This window comes from Chamaea fasciata, unplaced genomic scaffold (assembly GCF_029207755.1).
Source record: "Chamaea fasciata isolate MVZ Bird 193981 ecotype frontalis unplaced genomic scaffold, bChaFas1.0.hap1 SCAF_3, whole genome shotgun sequence".
In the NCBI taxonomy this organism is placed as follows: Eukaryota; Metazoa; Chordata; class Aves; order Passeriformes; family Sylviidae; genus Chamaea; species Chamaea fasciata.
Window position 1 is genome coordinate 27,156,950 of NW_027094088.1, and position 21,397 is coordinate 27,178,346.

Sequence of the window (21,397 nt, forward strand, 5' to 3'; positions counted from 1 at the left end):
TTCTGGTTATGTCACTTGTTATATGCTAAGCAACTTTTTTTTTCTTTTTTTTTTTTTTTCCTTTCTTTTTTTTTTTTTTTTTTTGGTATTTTATACTGCTCTGCAGTAACCCTTGTTGTAGACTCAAGATGTAGTGTTGGAATAGAACAGAATAAACAATTTCAGTTGAAAATAACCTTGAAGAATTCTTGAAATGTTTGAGTGATTCTCCTACAAAGCTTCTAGGGTCTCATGCCAAGTTAACTTCTATTTGAGAGAGGTTTTCACTCTCCTGTTTCCCTCAGATGTGAATAATGACCATCTAAATCTGTTCCAAGGAAAACAGACATAAATATCATTACTGATTTAAAAAGGAAACTTTTACGATAAATTTTCAGTTACTCAATTTTAAGTAGAACTGAGTATCCATTTCACTGTGAATTGCAGGTATTTATGACAGTATATTTGAAGTAATTGCTCTTACTGATGTTAAATATTTAGTATTTATTCCTTACGAGCTCTTACTGACTTTATTGCTCTGTAAATTTGAAACATAAATATTTGATACAATTTTTAAGAACTCTGTCAGTATTATTCATAGTATTAACCTACACTATGTATAGACAAAAGTTAAATTGAAAAACCCAAGTGGTATGGGCAGTTTTGGATATAGTTTTATTCAGAATGTACTGTGTTTTAATAGAAACATTCAGATATCTTGGCAAGTCCAGAAGGTAAAGCAGTTGTTCAATCATACAACAAACTTGCATATGTATTGGTGGAGTTCGAGGTAGTCTATCACGATGCATGGATGAAGGAAATTTCACTGTTACAGTATCGTAAGTAATTAAATATGTATTTGCTTCTTTAAATTGTTGTTGAATACTAAATGAACATAAATCAAGTCAGATAGGTGTCTTAAGCCTCAGTTACCCTTAAAATGTGCAAGTTAGCCGTGATCCAATTAGCAGGCTCAGTAATGCAATCTCAGTGCCTTACTGACCTTGATACTTGGTTTTGATGCAGAGCGTTGCAGATTTGGGGCACTGTTCAACAGATGACTGCAAACATTAATGACATAAATTTAAGACACAGATAACATTTGTATTTAAATTCTCTACATGTGCTATTTAATACTTCTTTCTGTTTTGTTTTGTTTTTTTTTCCGGTATAATAATTCATAAGCTTGTATTGCCCCTCTAAGGATGAGTATTACTTAATGTCTAGAAATGTTTGATATTCAAGTGTTGTGTTTCCTGGTCCTCAGAGAATTAATTTCATTATTTTTTATCTTGGGCTGAGAAAAATTACAATACAAATAAGACCGGATCTGAGACTTGTTTAGTTTATGAAGAGAAAGGCAGAAAGTTATTATGATGGAAGTTGGTCACGTATTTTATTTAACTGAAAACAACATGAAGCTGTTTCACAAGTAACCCTACATAATTAATCACTGTATTTTAATATTAGAAATCTGGATTTCATAATAATTTATAGAATTTAACCAATTGTTTGTTTTAGAAACTGATACTACAATGTCTTAACAGCCTTACAGTCCACAATACTTGTGCGTCATCCTACAACTGAGAAGTTCCTGGTTAATTTTGATCCCCAAATTCTAGAGATTGTGCGAGAGACAAAATGTATGCTGAAGCTGGGTCTGGAAGTACCAGAGCAAGCAGTAAAGATAGCAATAATAGAAAATAAATTGAAGTCAAACAAGTTGCAGTTAGAGGTAAACTTGAAAATTATTGCTGTTGAAAAAATTAAAAAGGAAATGTGTTTAAACATAGATTTTTTTTTTCTATTGCTAAAGATTAAAGCTGGGTAAGCGGTAGTTTAAGGTAAATTTGCAAAATGTAGAGGTGGACATAGACAATCTCATTTGAAAGTCTCCTGCTAAGTCCTGTGTGGGCTGGTAGATACTTAAGTAAATAAATATAAGAATATATACTTCATATACCAAATGGCACACTAAGTATACGTTGGTCATAAAATAATTTAAGCTATACAAAAAAGTTTTCACAGTCTGAAAATCAGTAAAAGGCAGTTTTTTAGAGTTCTTGAGAAGAGATATTGGAGTTAATCTGGTTTGGAATGTATGGTGAGCCACAGAAATGTGAAGAATTTTGTAGGTTACCTGAAAGAGAGGTTGCATTTGTTATACCTACTGTAGTCTTTGCTATGGTGTTATTTCAAGGAGCCTGTAACTTGGGGATGACGTGCATCATAAAAGACTTTTGTGTGTGTGTGTGTGTGTGTGTGTGTGCGTACAGCATAAGACAAGAGGATGTTTTATAAATGAGTTCACACCTGATTTAAGCATCTAAAGCATATGATACCCAATTTTAGGAAGGCATTGCAAGTTACGGTCACTAAAGTTCAAGCTGTTTTTAGTTCTGGAGAAAGGTCATTCTTCTTCTAGCTTTGTGCTTTAAGAAAGTACGGCACAAAGCTGGCTTTCATTCCTCCTTCTATAGCACAATACAAATTCATTACATCCCAGAAATTATGTTCATAGGTATGTAATGTCTGTGTAAAATTCTACAATTGTTTTCAAATATAGCAGTGTGCTGCTTTCAATATCTTTTTCCGATGTTTTGATTGTATGACAAATTGTTTTCTTGAGTAAAGAAATGCTTGAAATATTCTGCTTGATACTACCCTTTCTAATAATCAACAGGGTGTTGTCCAGGCTTACGAAGATTTGTGTAAAAGAACACCAGACATATTTGTAAATCTGCTGGCACCAAAAGCAGAAAAGGTTGGTATTGCTGCATGCACTTCAGCATACCTTATAAGAAGTTAAAATAACTTAATAATAATTTATAATTCTGAAATATTTAGATGGATCTGCATGTTGTGAGCTTAATGGATTTTACTGAGACCTTTAGGACTAAAAATGTGTTCTTTGCATCCTTCATACAGTTCTCAAATAATGTGTTTTACAATCAAATAATCATAGTGCCTATGAGATAGAAGAGCAGTAGAACAAAAAATATGGTCTTTGAGGTCTATTTATCTCCACAAATCCCTGGCTTTAACCTGGAAGTATGCCCTGAAAGAATTAATAACCTTGTAAATTGAGTGAAATCTTGAAATCTCTTCAGCTGTGTAGAATGCTGCACTATGATGTTTTATGCTACACTAAAAGTACAGTTTTATTGCAGATGCAGTATGTCTATCCCGCAAGTCATTTTGTTTTGCCAGACATTTACAAGTGTATGTATGTGACTGTTCTAAGTAACTCTCCCTGTTTTGGTTGTAAGTTGCTACACCAAAAGGTTGGAGAGTTTGTGTAAGTTTGTATAACTACAAAGTTGAACAGAAGTGTGAGAAACAAAAAACCTGAGGCTGTAGTATGCACTATCCTCCCCTTCCTTTCTATTGCATACATTTCATTGACATTTTTGTTGGAAACTTGTAACCTCCGTTGCACACCACTATTTGATAAACTATGTTAGTGATTCTAATAATAATAGCACTTGTTTTAATCGTTTTCTGTTGTGATTTTTTTAAAAAATCTATTAAATTATATCTTTATGCTTAGATGGAAGGTGTGTTGAGACAAGGACTTACCATGTTGACTTGGGCGTCTGTCACTCTGGAACCTTTCTTTCAAGAAGCTGAGCAAGTTCTGCATGTATTTAGACAGCTTTTGAGAAGGGTAAGCATTTTCTCACTACATAAATAAAACTAAAAGCTTACAGAAACTATTTCTAGGACACACTTTTTCATATTTGAACATAATTGGTACTTAGTTTTCTACCATACATAGAAATTTTGTTGCTTTTAAAAATAGGTTCCTTTTTTTGGAGTAGGGATATACTCAATGATTCTCTCCTGTTGTTGCCATCATACATTTGATTTTTGCTTCTGCCCTTAAAATAGAACCAATTTTCTCTCCTTGTCTTCAGATCCTGGGGCTTTCAGTCTGATTTTTGGAGTCAGTGCCTGTCTTTGAGTGCTTGTCCATGAGTGCACCTGCATAAAAGATTCTTCCACGTAAAAACTGTTGAGTGGAGAACTTCAAAACATTAACTCTATTCATAGCAGGCATGTTGTGAAACTCTGTCCTCTTTGTGCAGCCCATAAAATAATGAAGGAGAACATGCTTTTTCCTCACAGTTCTCTGCGTGCTGCTCTGTGCTCTTTTACTCTCTTGGTATTTGTCACATAATTTCTAAATTCATTTGATTCCATATTCAATATCTGTGTAAGTAATCTGGATGATGGGATCAAGTATACCCTGAAAAAGTTTACCAATGGCACCAAGCTAAATGGGAAAGTGGAGAGCCAACCTACAGGAAGACCTGAACAGGCATGAAGAGTGGACTAACAAGAACCATGCAAAGTTCAACATGGACAAATATAAGGTCTTGCACCTGGGCAAACATAATCCAGGAGTGCAACATAGGCTGAGATCTACCTGACCAGGGAACAGCTCTGTGAAAAAGGACCTGGGTATCCTTGTGGATATCAAGTTCAGTCTGAGTGAACAGTGTGCTCCTCCAGCAAAGAAAGTCAGTAGGATGCTGGGTTGCATTTACCAGCAGAGAAAACAAATCACCATCCTCTTCTACTTGGTGCTGGCGAGGCCAAACCTGGGACTGTATTCAGTTTTGCTATACAGAAGAGATTTGGAGAGGTTTCAGGAAAGGGCCAAAATGATGATCATAGGACTGGGAAGTCTGACAAATGAGGAAAGGTTGAGAGAAATTGTTTTGTTCAGCCTTGAGTAAAGAAGGCTTAGGGGAGACCTTACCATCATGGTGTAATATTTGAAGATTAGCTGCAAAGAGGATGGAGACCCCCCTTTTACAATGATTACGTGGAAAAGATGGGTGGTAATGGGTATAAGTCACTCATAGAGAGATTCCAGTTTAACCCAAGTGGAAAAATTTTTGCAGTGAGAACAGTCAGTCACAGAAATCTCTCGTTGGAAGTGGTGGATTCCCCAGTGTTGGACAATTTTGAGATTCAGCTGGACAGAATGCTGGGCCATCTTGTCTAGGCTGTGCTTTTGCCAAGAGAGGTTGGACCAGATGATCCTTGAAGTCCTCTTTCAACTTGGTATCCTATGATTTAACATGCTTGATGACCATTATTGGCTTGGCTTTTTTGCAAGAATTCACCTTTACAGTCAGGTTGCCCTTCTGGCTTGATGGTTAAACTGTGTGGCTATTGTGTCTTCTATGAATATTGTAAATTGTGTCTACTGTGGTAGGAGATTTTTAGTCACTGGTCAGCATATCTAGTTCTTTTTATGTATGGCAGAAAATCATAATTTTGGTCAATGCTCTGTTTGCCACTGAAACCCAGAGCTGGAAAAAGGTTGTCTGTGTCAGAAATGAACGGCTTTGTAAGCCTTGGTGTAACTAAAATAACCATGTTTTCATGTAAAAACACTATTTTCCTTAAATATTTAGATTGTATGCATTTTTTTTACTTCCCCTTCCCTTATCAATTTAAAAAAGCTAACCTTGGTTAGACTCTTGATCGCTGTGAATGGGCTATTATTGTCAAATAGGAAAAAAGTGATGTGAAATGGAATCATGAGGTATATTATGAAAAAACAAGAATATCACAGATGCAGGCTACTTCAGATAAAAGATTAAAAGATGGACAGAAGTCAGTTTTCTGTGGATTTTGCCATGGCAAAACCAATTCAGTGTAGTTGACTGCATACTAATAATGCTGCAATTTAGAATCAAAAATCCAGCAAAAATCTCTGTTGACTAAAAGAAGGAGAAGGACTGAAGATTAACCCATCAAGCAATTTACAGTAGACCCACCCCTTGCCTTGCTGCTAGATTTGTGGTCAGTAAGATCACGTAACAAGAATCCAATTTTATTGATGTAGTTGTTCTATTACTCTGTTTTCTTTAATCTAGAAGCAGTGTATCTTGTGTGACAGAAGTGGTCTAGGGTCTGAATTTTTCTTACTGCCTGTCTGCCTAAAACTGCAGTTAAACCAGCCAGGATTCTTTGAGTCTAGTCATTGTAAATAACCCTTAAGTTACTGTTACTCTAGTTACTATTCACTTTCTTAGAGGCTTTTCTGCTCTACAACATTCTTGCATTTATTTATCTGCAAAATATTTCTTACTTGTTAGAGTTCTCTAAAATAGAATACATTATGCTTTAAAGATAAGTGTGTGGTATTAATGTGATTTTCTCTTTTCAGGTTACCGTTATAAGTGATGTGCGGATTGATTTACTATTAAAAGAAATATCACATACTTCTTTAGTTAGCTTACCAGTAGATGGTTCTATCAAAATAGAGGATCTGTTGACTGACAATGAGGTGTGTGCCACTTTACATCTTTCAACTTGAATTCTAGGGCATGTTAAAAAAATGCCTTAGTAAATTAAAATAAAACTAAAAAATTCTCTATGTGGAAATACAGAGCTTTATTTGTAATTAAATTATTTTGGTTGAAACATTTTATATGAAAATACGTTGGGTCTTTGGTATTTTAGGCACTTAAGCTGTAGAATTTCATAAATAATCTTAAGTGCTTGTACTTTGATGAGTATGAGTTTTTGTGTATGAAGGTCCTCAGACAGATATCCCCTTTCTTCCCCCTATTTTTCTCAAATTGTTTTTTTAAAGGTGGAGGCAAAAAATACTTTCCAACTAGTATATTTGAAAATCTGAAAGTTTTCTTATTCTGAAATAGGCTAAAAATGTATTAATTATCAAATCAGTGCAAGTAAATAAAACCATTAAGGACAGTTGAAACAGTGTTTGAGTAATTTCAGATTCAGACTACGACCTCCCTTCAATATTAAGGATTTTTTTTGAGCATTTAAAAGTACCATTAAAATTCAAAAAATGGAGGTTTTTTTAGGCATGAAAAACAGAGTGATAATATAGCAAGTTTTTACAAATATACAAGTATATTTTAATAAATATATACATTTCACTGGAATAGTTCTTGTCTGATTAATGCAATATTTAGGGAAATGCTTTTAATCTCCATAAAGAAAAAGAGTAATAAGATAATCAGTAGTACTAAGACAATGCATTGATATTTTTATTTAACAGGATTATACTAAAAAATGTTCTGAGGTATTGAATATCAAAAGCAGGCACATTGAAGATGCTGTTGAAGATCTAATAGATATATTTGAAAGACATTGTGGATTTGCATCTCCTAAGCCCTCAGAAACACAAGGTAGTTAATCTTGCTTATTTAAATTAAAAGTTCTGTAGATTTAGCTAGTTGTTATCAAATCTGATCTATTTTCTTTAATTTTCTTCTGACTTCTTCCTCCCACTGCAATTTCATCTGTGTCACAGTTCTGCCTTCTTTAACCACTGTTAAACTAAACCACTACTTCATGAAATATGGAGGTGGTTCAGTTTTGGTGGGGTTTCTGGAGTTACAAGCTGTCTTTCTGTTTAGATTAGCAAAGCATTTGCTCTAGAGGAAGAACATTAAAGTTACATTTCTCTCAGTCACTCGTAATAACTCCCCCATTTCACATCCCCCCATCTGTAAGTGAAATCCAGTGTTCTTCTCAACTCTGTCAGCTATTTGGTACTCTCCCTCTGTTTTTAACTTTTTCCCCACAGTAGAATTATGTGCTTTTCTGACTGCTCAGTTTAAATTAGTATAGTCAACTGCTGGCACTGGTCTGGCTGGTTCCCACTTCTTTGGGGTGTCTTACAAGGATTTTAGAAGATTCTGTACTGTTACAAGAGAAATAGTTTCTATTTGGAGGGAAAAAATAATGTTTTAGGGAAAAAATATTTTAAGTTTTAATCAGTAATGGAGATCTTTTGTTTCATGGGATTTTTTCCCTCTCAGTTTAGGCTTCTCCAGCTATAGAGAAGGGAGGGTCAATACTCCAGGTGGTTCAATGGGATGCAAACAGAAAAAAGATGACAGAAAGAGTTCTCTGTCTTTTGTTAAATTGTTTATACTGATTCTGATTTTTTGGCCATTTTTACTGATATATTCATATCTACCTATCAGTCTTTAGTAATAGATTGATAGTGCACGGTGTTTGGCTAAGGCTGGACCTTAACTGAATTCCTGGTGGGAAAAAGTGTCACAAAATAAAAACAATTTTTGGTGATCAGGTATTACTAAAATAAAAGTCAGTACTGTTTTGCCTCTAATGAGGGGACAGCGTGCTTTATAGAAGAATACATATGCAATTACATTTTTTTTTTAATTTACAGGAAAACGTATAGCATTTGGAAGTAAAGAAAAAACTCCTACTGAAGGATCTCAAAGTGATGATAGCAAGGGCAGTAATAAAGAAGAAGAGTTTAAAAAGGTATTTTGTGAAAATAAGGAAATTATTTTTAGACCAATTCAATTAGTAAACAGGATCTTGAGTTTTGGTAACTGCATACCTGTATTACAGAAAGACATCATATGGACATTATCAAATGTAATGTCCAAATGATGAAATAGCTTACCTAAAAAGTGCATTTAAGACGGATTCCAATTTTCACCTTTATTAAACAAATTCTTGACATGTGTGGTAGGTGTAAAGATTGGAGACAATAATGTGTCTAAGCCATAACACAGGCTTTCCTTCTTGGGTAGACAGGATCTTTCATCCTTTTTGTCCTTCTTTTCCAACTTCATTAATAAAGATTATCTTTGTACTTTTTCCATGAAGAATGCAATCTCTTCATGTTCAACAGAGAAGGAAAGTAGAAGTACAGAGCAAAGACTCTCAAACTTGTAAGCACAAATGCCATAATGCTACAATGTTGCATTTTTTTAAAATAGTGATCACGTCATGTTGCCATAATTTCATATTCTTAATCCAATTGGATTTTACTACATTAGGCTTTTATTTAAAATGTGTACATGTGCACCAATTGTCTTTAATAGTTCATGGTTTGGTTTTGTGGCTTGGTTTAGTTTGTTCTTTTTTAAATATGGACAGCTTTTCTGAAGGAGCGTAATTCAAACAGATTTCAGATTCTGTATCTGAATAAGACAAGTTCTTTCCTCACATTCTGTATTCTCTTTTCCGTGCAGCTTTTACTTATTTGCTTACTTACAACCCCCTAACTTCGTCTTTGTGTTTTTCATGTAGCTTACAGCATGAATTCCTTCTGACAAAATCAATTTGATTTGACTTCAAACCTTTTTGCAATAATTTTCAGGTTCCTATGTGAATAGGATGCTAAATAATGTATGGTTTATTTATTACAGAACTGTAAAGATTTACTTGCCTATTTCAGTCGCCGGCTGCTAGTCAGTCTCCAGAAAGCAACCCGACTGTCTTTGGATAGTATTAAAAGAAGAATGGGTCTTCCAAAGTAAGTTGCAAATGAAAGATTGCTTCAATCGTGTGCACTCTTTATAAATTCTTCATGATAATGGCAAGAGCCATACAAAATCAGTCTCCTATATTCAGTATGATTTCTACAGATTCTTCTCTGCTTGAACAGGCATACATTTCAGAGACAGAATTGTTTCAGTATAGTATGTTTTATATTGAGAAGCCTACTTGGAATTCTATTAGGAGAATTTATTTCAAGCAAGTGAAGTTTATGCTGTTTTGTCATTAATGTTTGTTAAAGTCTGAATTACTTTTTTCTTTTTCTAAGTATATTTTTTCGTAAAAAATGTATTGAAATCCTTATCAAAGTTAATAGGAATTTTTTTGGTTGTTTCCTTCATATTTGTCTACTGTATCATATTGTTGAATCCTCCCTTATTTGGTAATTATATCATACCACAGCATTTAAATGTTACTTTGCTCCATTTTTTTAGGTTTCAGTTTTAGTTTTGAGCAGGACAACATCATGTTTTTGTCATTTTGCACTAGGTTGTCATCTTTGAAACTTTTTTCCCATTCTGTTGAATACTTATCTAAAATGTAATGGGGCAACTTTTGCTCTTGATAGGCTGTTGCCATCAGGTAATGTTGTCACCATGTAATGATCAGTGAGTCCTTTTTTTGCTCTATTAAAAGCACTGGCAGGGTTCCATCATTCTGAATCTGAGAGATTAAAATCTGGAATCAGGAAATACTCTGGATAAAAAATTCTGAAAGCAATGGCTGGATCCAAGCTAACGTTTGTCAGAATAGTGGAGCTCTAGCTATTTTCTTTATCCTTTAAACAAGACATTTCTGTAAGTTTTGGAAATAATACATGATTTCATGTGAAAATTTTCCATGTGGGCTTGGTCAGAGAATTTATCTCAAAATTATGTTTCTCCAGAGAAACTGAGGAGGTTTTGTGGTAAAGTGTTTATGATACATGTCAAAATTATTTTACAGTCGACCTAAAGACCTCGCTCCTTTTTTAAAAGCAGAAATACACCTTGATATTCCCAATCTGGTAAGTTTTATGTCATATAGGTAATGTGAGATACACTGTTTTATAGCTATCTCTGCTTTTGCCCAACTGCAGGGTGTGGGCACGCTTCCATTGAACCAGCATCTGTTCCAAAGGGGAGCAGTTGCTTGCATCTTTCAGTGCACTGAGAGCACTGATGAAATGTGCTCGCAGTCCCAGTGCTCTGGTCTCTGTCTCAGTGGTGCTTGCAGAATCTTGCTTTTTAACCTTGTGTGGTTTAGCAATTGCATTGCTGTCCATGTTCTTCGCAGAATGATTACAGTTCTCCTCACATGTAATAGTTGCTTTACTGGAATAAGTTCTTCATCTTGCTTTATTATTATTATTAATATTATTATTGTTATAATTATTTTATTTTATTTTATTTTATTTATTTAAACTTTTACTTGTTTAATCTAAATCCTTATGTTAAATTTCAATAATGAACATTATCTTTGCTCAATTTGGCTTTAGTCACCCAAATGGGGAGTTGGATGACCAGAATGAGGAACACTGGACAAAAATAGAGGATTCAAAACCAGAAAAAGGAGTTGTGGATTTCTTTGTACAGGGAAAGAAGACAACTCAATTGCAAAGAACTAAAACATTAGTTTGTTTTCTTTTTGTAGAATAAGATAACTATGTGTCAGCAATATGTATTTCTTTATTTTACAAGAGAGGGTAATGAAATCTTTCAAATGTCTTATAAAGATTAATGGTTTTATATAGAAATTATAATGAAAAAATGGTTCTGCTCTAAGGTGATATTCCTTTGACATTGAACTGGTGTTCATATCATCATCCTGTTATACATTCACACTGTATGTGTGTACACACAATATGTAAGTTCTTTCAAAGTGCAGAATGTTTGCCTTGTTGATATTTATAGAAGCGTAAAGCACCAAGCTGTACCCACTGCAAAGGTAATACATCTCTCTCTCCAGTCCTCAAATGTTTGGCTGGTCCAGGGCAGTAATCAAGTAATTCTGGATAAAATACCACTTTAGTAATGCTAACAAGATTTTGCAAGAGCCTTGGTTTTATCTATTCTGCTGCTCCTACATAAGGCCTGGGAGGGGTGGGAAGTGGTGGTTGTACCACAGCATGCAATTTCTAATGCTTTGTTGTTCTAGAGTGTAAAGAACAGGGTTTTTAATGTATTCCCACACATTATAAAAAAGTCATTATAAAAAGGATGCTTAAAATGTTGTAGGAGTTTTTAAAATAGCTGTAAAAAAAAGCCAATAAATCTACCTGCTTATATACTTGATTGCCATTTCCCTCACAGTATGACTGCATAATTAGATGGTAGGTCACTACAGTGTGTTTCATCTTTTTAGGAGCAATTCTGAACCAGACAACCTGCTAAATTTATATTTTCCAGCTTCTCTTCTGGGGTAAACTCTGTAATTCAATGTGAGTGGAGTAAAACTGAGGTCTCCAAAATGACAATCAGTTGCATTTATTTCAACAATTTTTCAACTGTTTTAAATAGGTAATTGTTCCAAGTTTAGATGATATACAGCAAGCCATAAGTCGCATGATTCATTTAACACTTGAAGTAAGTCGAGGAGTTGCTCAGTGGGGACAGAGGCATTTGCAAAAATCTATTTTAAAAACAGAACCAGGCACACAGCAAGCAGCTTCTGCAGGCTTTGCATCACAAGGAAAAAAAGGCAAAAAAGGGGAAAGTAAGTGGTTTGTTTAGGTTTTGTTGTACTTTTTACTTTACTTTTAGCTTTAATAACTATGCCATATATAAATGTTTGTGAATGACCTCACTTTTCATCAGAGAAGCCTACTATGGATTGTTTTCCATTAATTTTGGGGGGTTATTTTGATTTAATTAGCTGTATTTTTCAGAAATAGCTTTTCAGAGTTATGTAAGTGTTGGAACTCTGAAAAACAATAAGCAAAAAACAAAATTGCTGGGTTCTGAATACTGTACTTAATTTAAGGCAAAGTAAGCTGTTGATCAATCTTTTTACCTATTCATTGTGGAATGTAGTCATAATGATATAGCTGAAACCATAAACCGTAATTTTATACTAAATCTCATTGAAATGTTGAGATACAGAAGGAGCCAGATTTCAGGAAAGATTTTAATTATTGGATGTATTCCTAGATTGGATTATAAAACACCTCAAATGTTTTTTCATGTGTATGAAAAATATTTGACTGGAGACAGACCTACATCCTTTTTAGTCAAATACTTTATTTCTTAATGTTATTCCAAAACATCTCTCCATACATTTTGCAAACCACCATAAAAGCCTAAATGTTTTTACCATTGGGTTTTCTTAGCTGTTTGACTGACCTAGTGATATGCAATCCAGTTAATATCTTTGTTATCACTCCTTTGAAAAGTCTGTAACATCTTGGAAAGTTTTTCTTTCTGACAGTCCAGAGCTGTTATTTTATTCTTTTACCGACATGTCTTGTATGATTCTAACCTCTTTTAGTGGGGTTCAAGCACGGTGGCAGGAGTCAATCCTCATCAGGCACTCAGAGTCTTTTCCTGTGCTGTGTCAAAAGGCAGCGTTATCAGATGACCGTTTTCATCACCTTAACTAGATACCAGCAGCACCTGGGGGCATATGTTAATGTTTGGGCAATGAGGTTATGGAGTACACTGGTAAGGATGGATGAGTATGAGACTCATCTCAGTAAGCACACCCCAGAAGAGGTCTTCGGAGTAAAAGAGAACTTGGAGCTGCCTTAAATTCCCCTTATTAAACAATATATGCAGTGGGATGGGTTGATTTTTCTTTTTCATTCACTGAAATCTGCTTCAGAATGTTCAGGCATTGTTATGACAGAAGTAGCTCATCAAATCTGAAGAATATCAGTTTCTATATTGACCTTGATTTCCTCAGCAATTAATCAAAGTGTTCAAGAAGCTTGCACTGCTTTAAATGTATATACCATTTTAAAAAATCAATTATAAGAAGTTTTAAAAAATATTAAATGATGTGGAATGTTTATGAGGCCTTTGATGTCCTGCTTACAATTAAATTAAAATTGAGAAAATGAAAATTGTGAATGAAGAAGACTATTTTCTTTCCATTTGAAAACCTTCATTTTAGACCGAATCTCCTCTAGCTGTACGGTGCCTGGAATGAGCTAGCAGCTGGTACTTTAGCTGAAGTTAGGTTAGGATATTCAGCCTTACTGAAGAAGCATCATTGCTCAATTTGGTATGCATAGGTTTAGAAGAGAATTCTTGTCAGACTTTCAACAGTTCGTTGATTTATACATAATTTTATTTTACAGAAGGAGCTGATGATAAGGTCATCAGAAAGCTGAAAAATTTTTATGCAGGTGTTGCAGAAAATGAAGCTATTGCTAAAATAATTGTGCTTCTCTCTTCTGCTGGGAATTCTCTAAAAGAAGGAGTTAGTGAAGTTCTGCAAGAATTTGATAAGTATAAGGTGCTGTGGACAGAAGATAAAGATACCATATTTCAGGTCTGTATAACAATGATGACTTACAGGACTATTCTTCATTAATTCTCTTTTGAAATCAGAAAACACTTGGAAAAATCAAGGAAAAAATATGTAGAAAACACATTTACAGCTGAAATTCTTATTTTATCCTTCTGTTGGAATGATACTATATCTGCTAAGGGAAAGTAATACCATTTTATTTCTGTGTAAATAAATTTTGGTGTTTTGGTTTGCCTTCACCTGCTTCTGTGCCATTCTAGATACTGAAAACCTGGTAATTGCTTTGTTTGTGTAACTCTGGATTTTTGGCTGCAAGAAACCAAGCCAGTGTGATGTGAGGCGTGTCTCTATGCAAGCACAGGTAGCATGGGGAGTTAACATGAATTAGAGACATGCACATGCCTGCAAGGCTACTGGTAACACAGGAACATGGTGGGATGGCATCTCTGAGTTGTGTGTTGCAATGGAGGGACACAGGCTCTTTAGGAAGGTTAGGCAAGGAGGACCAGGTCAGGATTAAAAGGAGGGCAGGGACAGGTGACATTATCCTGCTACAGGCTGCCTGACCAGGAAGTCCAAGCTGATGAGACTTCCTGTAGACAGGAAGGAGCAGCCTCACATTTGCAAACCCTCGTCCTCATGAGGGACTTCAACCATTCTGATATCTGCTGGAGGAACAGCAGAGCAGGGCATAAGCAGTCCCGAAGGTTCCTGGGATGTGCTGATGATACTTCTTTGACCAAGTAATTGAAGAGTGAATGAGAAGGGGCGCTATATTCTACCTTGCTCTCACCAACAAGGAGGAGCTGGTGAGAAAGGTGAAGCTCAAGGGCAGTCTGGCTGCGGTGACCATGAAATAGTGGAATTCAAGATGGGTTTATGGGAGTTAAAACCCCACCAATTCATAAGCAGGCCTGAACATTTCCTGTTAGTCAAATTAAAATTTTAAGTCTAATCAATTTATTGTTACTAACTTGGTCTAGTTCTACTGAGGAATGGGACAGTGCTACAGTGAAAGCTTCTATAATAAGACAGTTAAATTTTATACAGACATGTTTAATTTCTACATACTTCCTTTTCCACAATGCCAATCCTTCCACTGCTTGTCTGGGTACTCTTGGACAGAAGAGTAGAAGTGGGATAAAGCTTTCAGCATTTATTACTTGCCCAAGCAGTGTAAGCATAATCAATACATGTCTTAAGTAATATTTCTTAAATGCAGCTTTTCAGAAAAACAAAACATTTCTACCTTTGAGTTCTGTTCAGAGAACTACTTAGAAACTTAGAAAATGTATTTTATTGAGATCATTTCACACATAATTTGACTTATGAGGTAGTCTTTCTGTAAGTGTGGGCATGTATTTGATCTCTGTTTTGTCACCTGTTTTCACAAAACAAGTAGGTCCTTAACATGTCTTGGTTATTTCTTTCTCTGTTAAATTTGAGTGGAATTTCCCAACAAGGTTGTGTTTTAGTGACAGAGAAATTTATAAACATTCGTTTTACTGTGCTGGCAAGGCTACAGAAGGCTGAAAACAAGTATAATAATGGTACACATTTTCAGTAATTACTGAATAACAGTTACAAAATGTTTTACCAAAATTATGGAAAAGGGCATTTGTTGATTGATGTTTTAAACTACACACAGGAATTTTTTGCTACTGATCCCACTGTGTCTGAAATTAAAGAAGAAATAATTCACTATGATACGTTTGAGCAAGAGCTGAAAAATTTAAGACCTGTTATTCTTCTTGGTCCACTTGAATTGCATACAGGTATGACTTTCTTATCTTACTATGTACAGTAAGATAATGAGTAAAATAGTCACAGAATCACAGAAGATGCATAGTTGAAAGGGATCCACAAGGATCATCAAATTCCTACTCCTGGATCTGCACAGGACACCCCCAATAGTCACATCATGTGCCTGATAATATTGTCCAAACACTTCTTGAACTCTGTCATACTTGGTGCTGTGACCACTTCCCTGGGGAGCCTGTTCCAGCACCCAACCCCCCTCTGGGTGAAGAACCTTTTCGTAATATCCAGCCTAACCTTCCCCTGACACAAGTTCAGGCCATTCCCCTGGGTCCTGTCACTGGTCACCACAGAGAACAGACCAGTGCCTGCCTCTCCTCTTCCCTTCACAAAGAAGGTGTAACTGCAGTGAGGTCTCCCCTCAGTCTTCTCTTCTCCAGGCTGAAAAGACCAAGTGACCTTGGCTGCTCTTCATATGGCTTCCCCTCAAGGCCCTTCATCATCTTCATTGCCCTCCTTTGTACCATCTCTAATTTTTTAGTATCTTTCTTATTTTGTAGTGACCAAAATTGCTCACAGGTCTCGAGGTGAGGCTGCCCCAGTGCAGAGCAGAGCTCAACTCCCCTGCCTTGCCTGGCTAGTGATGTTGCATCTGATGCATCCCAGGATGTGCTTGGCCCTCCTGGCTGCCAGGGCACTGCTGACTCATATTCAACTTGCTATCAACCAGGACCCCCAGGTTCCTTTCTGTGCCACTGCTTTCCAGCATCTCATTCTCCAGTCTGTCCCTACGCCCAGGATTGCCCCATTCCAGGTGCAGAATCCAGCACTTTCCCTCGCTGAACTACATATGGTTGGTGTTTGCCCAGCCCTCTGACTTGTTGAGGTCTCTCTGCAGGGCCTCTCTGACTTCGAGGGAGTTAACAGCTCCACCTAGTCTGTGAACTTCCTTAGTATTCCTTCCAGTTCTCTGTCTGAGTCATTTATGGTGTTGAAGAGCACAAGGTCTAAAATGGAGCCTTGCAGAACCCCTCTATTTGCAAGTTCCCAGTCTGGTGTCACCTCATTCACTGTGACCCTTTGTGTCCAACTTGTGAGCCAGCTTCTCATCCATCACAATACGTTTATGCAGCTGTATGCTATGAGAGGTTTATTCTTGTAAATATGAATGTATATATTGAAATATATCTAGACATATTTCAATATTAATAGAAATCACTGAAGAGACTTCACTGTCTGTCAGCCAGGGCTTAGTCAGACCCTTCTAAGAAATCTGACTTTAAAAATTCCTCCATTCCCCTTGCCTTCTCCATTTGTAAATGTGTACACATAACTCTGTCATAACTGTGAAGTTGTTATGGAGGCTTGCCAAAGAGTTAATGAATGTGTATTGACATTGGTTTGGTCATCCTTAGTACTCCTGTCTGACACCAGGTAAGCCAACGATTATAAAGAACATTGGAAGCATAAGGCACCTTCATTGGTACTGGTGAAAGACTAGCACTTAACAGCATTAATGTTTTCTTCACTTTCAATGTTTGTTTCAGGAGGAGACATGACTACTTAGCCATTCACGTGCTTAGTATCTGTAACTCTCAGAACATTATGTTCTGAATTAACGGGTTTGTTCTATGGCATTTGTGCCACAGCTGATTGTGATTAGGATTCCAATGGCAGTTATCCCTTTCACCACAAAGGTTATTGCAAGGCCAACACATCTCTGGACCAACTCTCTCATTGGTATCTAGCAACAAGTAGAAAATGTGTCCTCTTGCAAATATCAGTGTGCCTGCATTTCTAATGAGCAATGCTGTTCTTCTGCCAGATTTGTTTCATTAGACTAAGAAATAATCTGTAAAATTTGTCTTTCTTCAAAGCTGCCTGCTTTGAAGACTGGAGTTCATTTCAGGATCTTGGTGATGTGTTAAACCTATTTCTTTCAGTGAATAAGCAAAAATATCAGACTGCTGACTGCACATCCTCATCCAGTCCCTGGGTGCAGTTTCTTCTTAATGAGACCACTCTAGAAAACTCTATATATTATTATGTCATCAAGAGTAGTGAGAAAGAATGTATCCAAAAGAATATGGATTTTGTTGATGGTCAAAGTACTCCCTCACCTGTGACCCCTGCATCAAAGGGACCCAAGTCCTCTAGGTTAGAGAACAAAGACATTAAATGTCTTTTATGATCTGGGACAGTGGCTACTGTCTTGGACTCAGTTTATGTTTGGGAACTGATTTATTGTGACTCACAGATTTTAACTTCTGTCAGGGTGTGGTAATTTTCTTGAATTACCCCTGGGCTTCAGGAATCTTCTCTTTAATGTTAATAGACACATAATTAAAGGAGAATCTGTATCTGCTATGAAAGTTGTTTTGTGAGCAGAAATGTTTTATGCTGTTAGAATGTTTTGCTTTCTTTACCAGAGTACAAAATGATGCCTAAGAAAATCCTATTTTTTTTTTCTGAAAATAAATTCAAATTCTTGACTCTTCTGGCTCTTCAGTGTTGGTTTGTGTTTATATATTAACTGCATATAACATGATGTGTCACCCTACAGTTTTAACTGTGAACTATTTCAAGTCCCAATTTTGAAATCCCAAGATGCCATTTCCTCAATGACTATAAAGCATTCAAATATCACTGATCTTTATACATTTGGTTAATGTATATCAAAGCTATTCTCTGAAAATCCACATTAATAACTAGTCATTTTATTCTTTATTCATATTCCCTATGTGCTCCACTAGGTAAGCTTACCAATTTTTACAGATACCATAGTATACAATAAAACAACAGAAATATATTTAATTATAGTTGAAATTGTTTTGAAACTTTTAAAATGCTTTAATAGAATGACTTGTCTTCTGTTTCCTAATTGCTCTTAAGGAGCCATTTGTGATGATGTGGGCTTTTTAAAGAAAAAAATAATATATGAATTGAGTAATTTTTTTATTTTATTGTTTTTTAAAACCAGAACCACTGAAAAAATCTTTAACAATTGAAGCCAATTCCTGGAAGATGGTCCTCTGTCGTTATTTAAATGAGGAATATAAAAAGAAATTGCTAGATGTGATGTCGTTCATAAATGATCATGTAAACAAATTGTCTCGACCTCTGACTGACTTAGATGATGTCAGATTAGCAATGGAAGCTTTATCTGCCATTCAAGAAAAGAGATCAGATATAGATTTCTCTATGGGACCTATTGAAGTAAGATGACTTTTAATTTGTTATATTGTAAAAATATTGTTATTATTATTAATAATAACAAATATTATAAGTGTCACAAGATAAGATAAAATTTGAACTCTAACTATTAGTTCACTGTGTTGAAGGAACTAGGCTGAAGATTGGAAACAAAATATTATTTTTGGTCTTTTATATTATAAATTATTAATTGGATAATTTGATATATTCTGTATTAATGCAAAACAGGAAAAAAATTTCTCAAATTATAATATAGAAACAATCTAGGAGGCAACATGCAGAAATAAGAAGCTGAGAACACAAGACAAGCGAGCACTATGCTGCCTTTTGCATAGCCATAATTCTCTTTCTGTGTGTATAATCAAACATCGTGACCATCTAACCCCTTGAAAGATGGGGTTAGCCAGAGAATATTCATGGAACCACACATCGTGGTATTCTGTCAAAGACTGGCAACATTCTTTTAGTTTTTTCTACAAGAAAGAAGCTGAAAGAAACTAAAACAAGCTCATTATAAGTACTTGGTATTTACTATCTCTCTCTGAAGCAGTCAGCTTAATAGAACAAATTAGCTTTTTATTTTCATCCACCTTTTGAAGAAGAAATTTTTTGCTGTATAGTGTGATTTTAATTTTTGAAGACTGATCTGACACTTGAAGGGAGTTTCTATAATTGTTGTCACTAGTTTAATGGGAAGGATGTGGGTTTTGTCTTAGCAATTTGTTCAGTGGTTTGTAAGGAAACAATGAGATCTGTGCTTAAATGGTGTAGAGGTAAACTGTGGAAATACAGCTGCCTTCTTAAGTGTGAATCAAGTATGTTAGAAAGTCTTAGTCTTAACCAAACAGAAGAACCTGAACAATAATTTAAACATTTAAAGTAATATTCACATCTACTACATGTTATTAGTCTGTTTGCAGGATATGATGATCATACAATTAGCTGTTAAATAAAGCAAGCAAGAGGAACTGAGTTCAACACTGTCTACTTGCTAGGTTTGACACGTGTAGTAAACAATGTAAACTTTGTAAATAAATAAAGGGTATTAAAAAGATGAAGAATTAATATTTTTGTTTATTATTATTATTATTATTATTATTATTATTATTATTATTATTATTATTCTGCCACTTTGATATAAACATTTAAGATAATGATCTTTCCCAAAATAATTCTATTTCACATATCTCATGAACATTTACATCCTTTCTAGGTTAAAATAATGAGTTCTGTCAATGTCAGTAGGGCTAGTCATCTTAACAAGTCACCCTTAGATCCCTTTTCTCTAGGAGATGAATAACCCTAGATACCAGTGCAGGCTAGGTAAAAAAAAATCAGCTTTGCAGTACAAGAACTAAGCTCTTTTTTTGAAAGTACCCCAAAGTGAACATAAACCAGAAAAGTGCCTTTGCAATGAAGAGATTTAAGGGTCTTCTGGGACTTTTACAACCTGTATTCCCAGCAGATTGAGGGACATGATTCCCTCTGCTCTGGGATATGAGATTTATCTGGAGTGCTGTCCAGTGCTGGGCTTCCCCTTACAAGACAGACTTGGACATATTGGAGTGAGTCCAGCAAATGATGAATAAAATATGAAAATGAACTTATTTTGAAATAATGCAATGTGTGCAGGAGGAGGATTATAAAGCAGAATATATGTAAACAAATTGTGAATGAGAGCAAACAATAAGAAAGGTTCATTCTATTACAGATACGTATGCATATATTTGAGAGTTCGGCAAACTTAGCAAAAAAGGTTTTATAAATGACATGGCAAAATATTTAAAGATGTGTAACTTCGTGTGCACAGTTGTACAGAGTTAGGGAAATTTCATCAAAGTCTGCATTCAGGTCGAATGTAGATAATTGGAATAAAATACCATTGACATGATAAAAATTTATATTTTCCGATATTAAATCTATGGTGTTTGTATATGTTTTCCTAGTATTTCATCCAAGACGTCTTGAAGAAATAGTTTTTGCTGTTGTTCCTTAGTTCTTCATTCCTCATCCTTATTTAAAAAAACAAAAACAACACAACAAAAACAAAACAACCAAACCACCGGTTATGCCTGAAATATAAGAAATTTTATTTGATTTTCTTTGAAATGTTTTTTACAATTTTGCTCTATGTTTCCTCAAATGAACTAGTAATATATTCCTAAGTTGTTGGGTTTTTTGGGGGTTTTTTTCCATCTAGGAAGCCTACAGCATTTTAAATGCATTTAAAGTGGAAATTACAAAAGAGGAATCAGATGGTGTTGACACAATGAGATATGCTTTTAGTAAATTAAAAACTCAAGCTGTAAGTATATAAAGTTTATATAAAGTTATATTATTTTCCATTTGTGGAAAACACGTGAGTTTCTTCAGGTTAAAAATGAGTGTGAGACCATCCTCTCTGACTTCTCACTCTTGACATCACTTGTGCAGAACTGTCTGTATCTTCTATTAGTATGTTCATTTTCTAATTTCATTTTTATAGATAACTTTGATATTTAAATATTATTGTAGCTTTTAGATATATGTACAAAATGCTCTGCAAGAAAATCCTCTTTCTGCTCTCCTTCATTTCCAGTTTTTGTGTCATTCTTGTCCAATCAGGGAGCTTATTACCCTTAAGTTACATTTTTCTAAGAAATGCATACTCTGCCAGTGCCCTTACCCCTAAGTGATGGTT

General features: G+C 35.2%; 1 protein-coding gene across 1 annotated transcript in view; it reads left to right on the top strand.

The window, feature by feature from the left end:
• The window catches only part of DNAH8 (dynein axonemal heavy chain 8), a 126,370-nt gene that overhangs the window by 25,704 nt on the left and 79,269 nt on the right, over window positions 1–21,397 (top strand). The window contains exons 16-29 of the mRNA XM_066178428.1: window positions 683–818; window positions 1,527–1,714; window positions 2,663–2,743; window positions 3,530–3,646; window positions 6,167–6,286; window positions 7,031–7,163; window positions 8,174–8,271; window positions 9,168–9,274; window positions 10,243–10,303; window positions 11,796–11,991; window positions 13,577–13,767; window positions 15,395–15,521; window positions 18,485–18,720; window positions 20,918–21,022. Coding sequence (XP_066034525.1) covers window positions 683–818; window positions 1,527–1,714; window positions 2,663–2,743; window positions 3,530–3,646; window positions 6,167–6,286; window positions 7,031–7,163; window positions 8,174–8,271; window positions 9,168–9,274; window positions 10,243–10,303; window positions 11,796–11,991; window positions 13,577–13,767; window positions 15,395–15,521; window positions 18,485–18,720; window positions 20,918–21,022 — 1,896 coding nt within the window. The remainder of the gene's footprint in view (window positions 1–682; window positions 819–1,526; window positions 1,715–2,662; window positions 2,744–3,529; window positions 3,647–6,166; window positions 6,287–7,030; window positions 7,164–8,173; window positions 8,272–9,167; window positions 9,275–10,242; window positions 10,304–11,795; window positions 11,992–13,576; window positions 13,768–15,394; window positions 15,522–18,484; window positions 18,721–20,917; window positions 21,023–21,397) is intronic.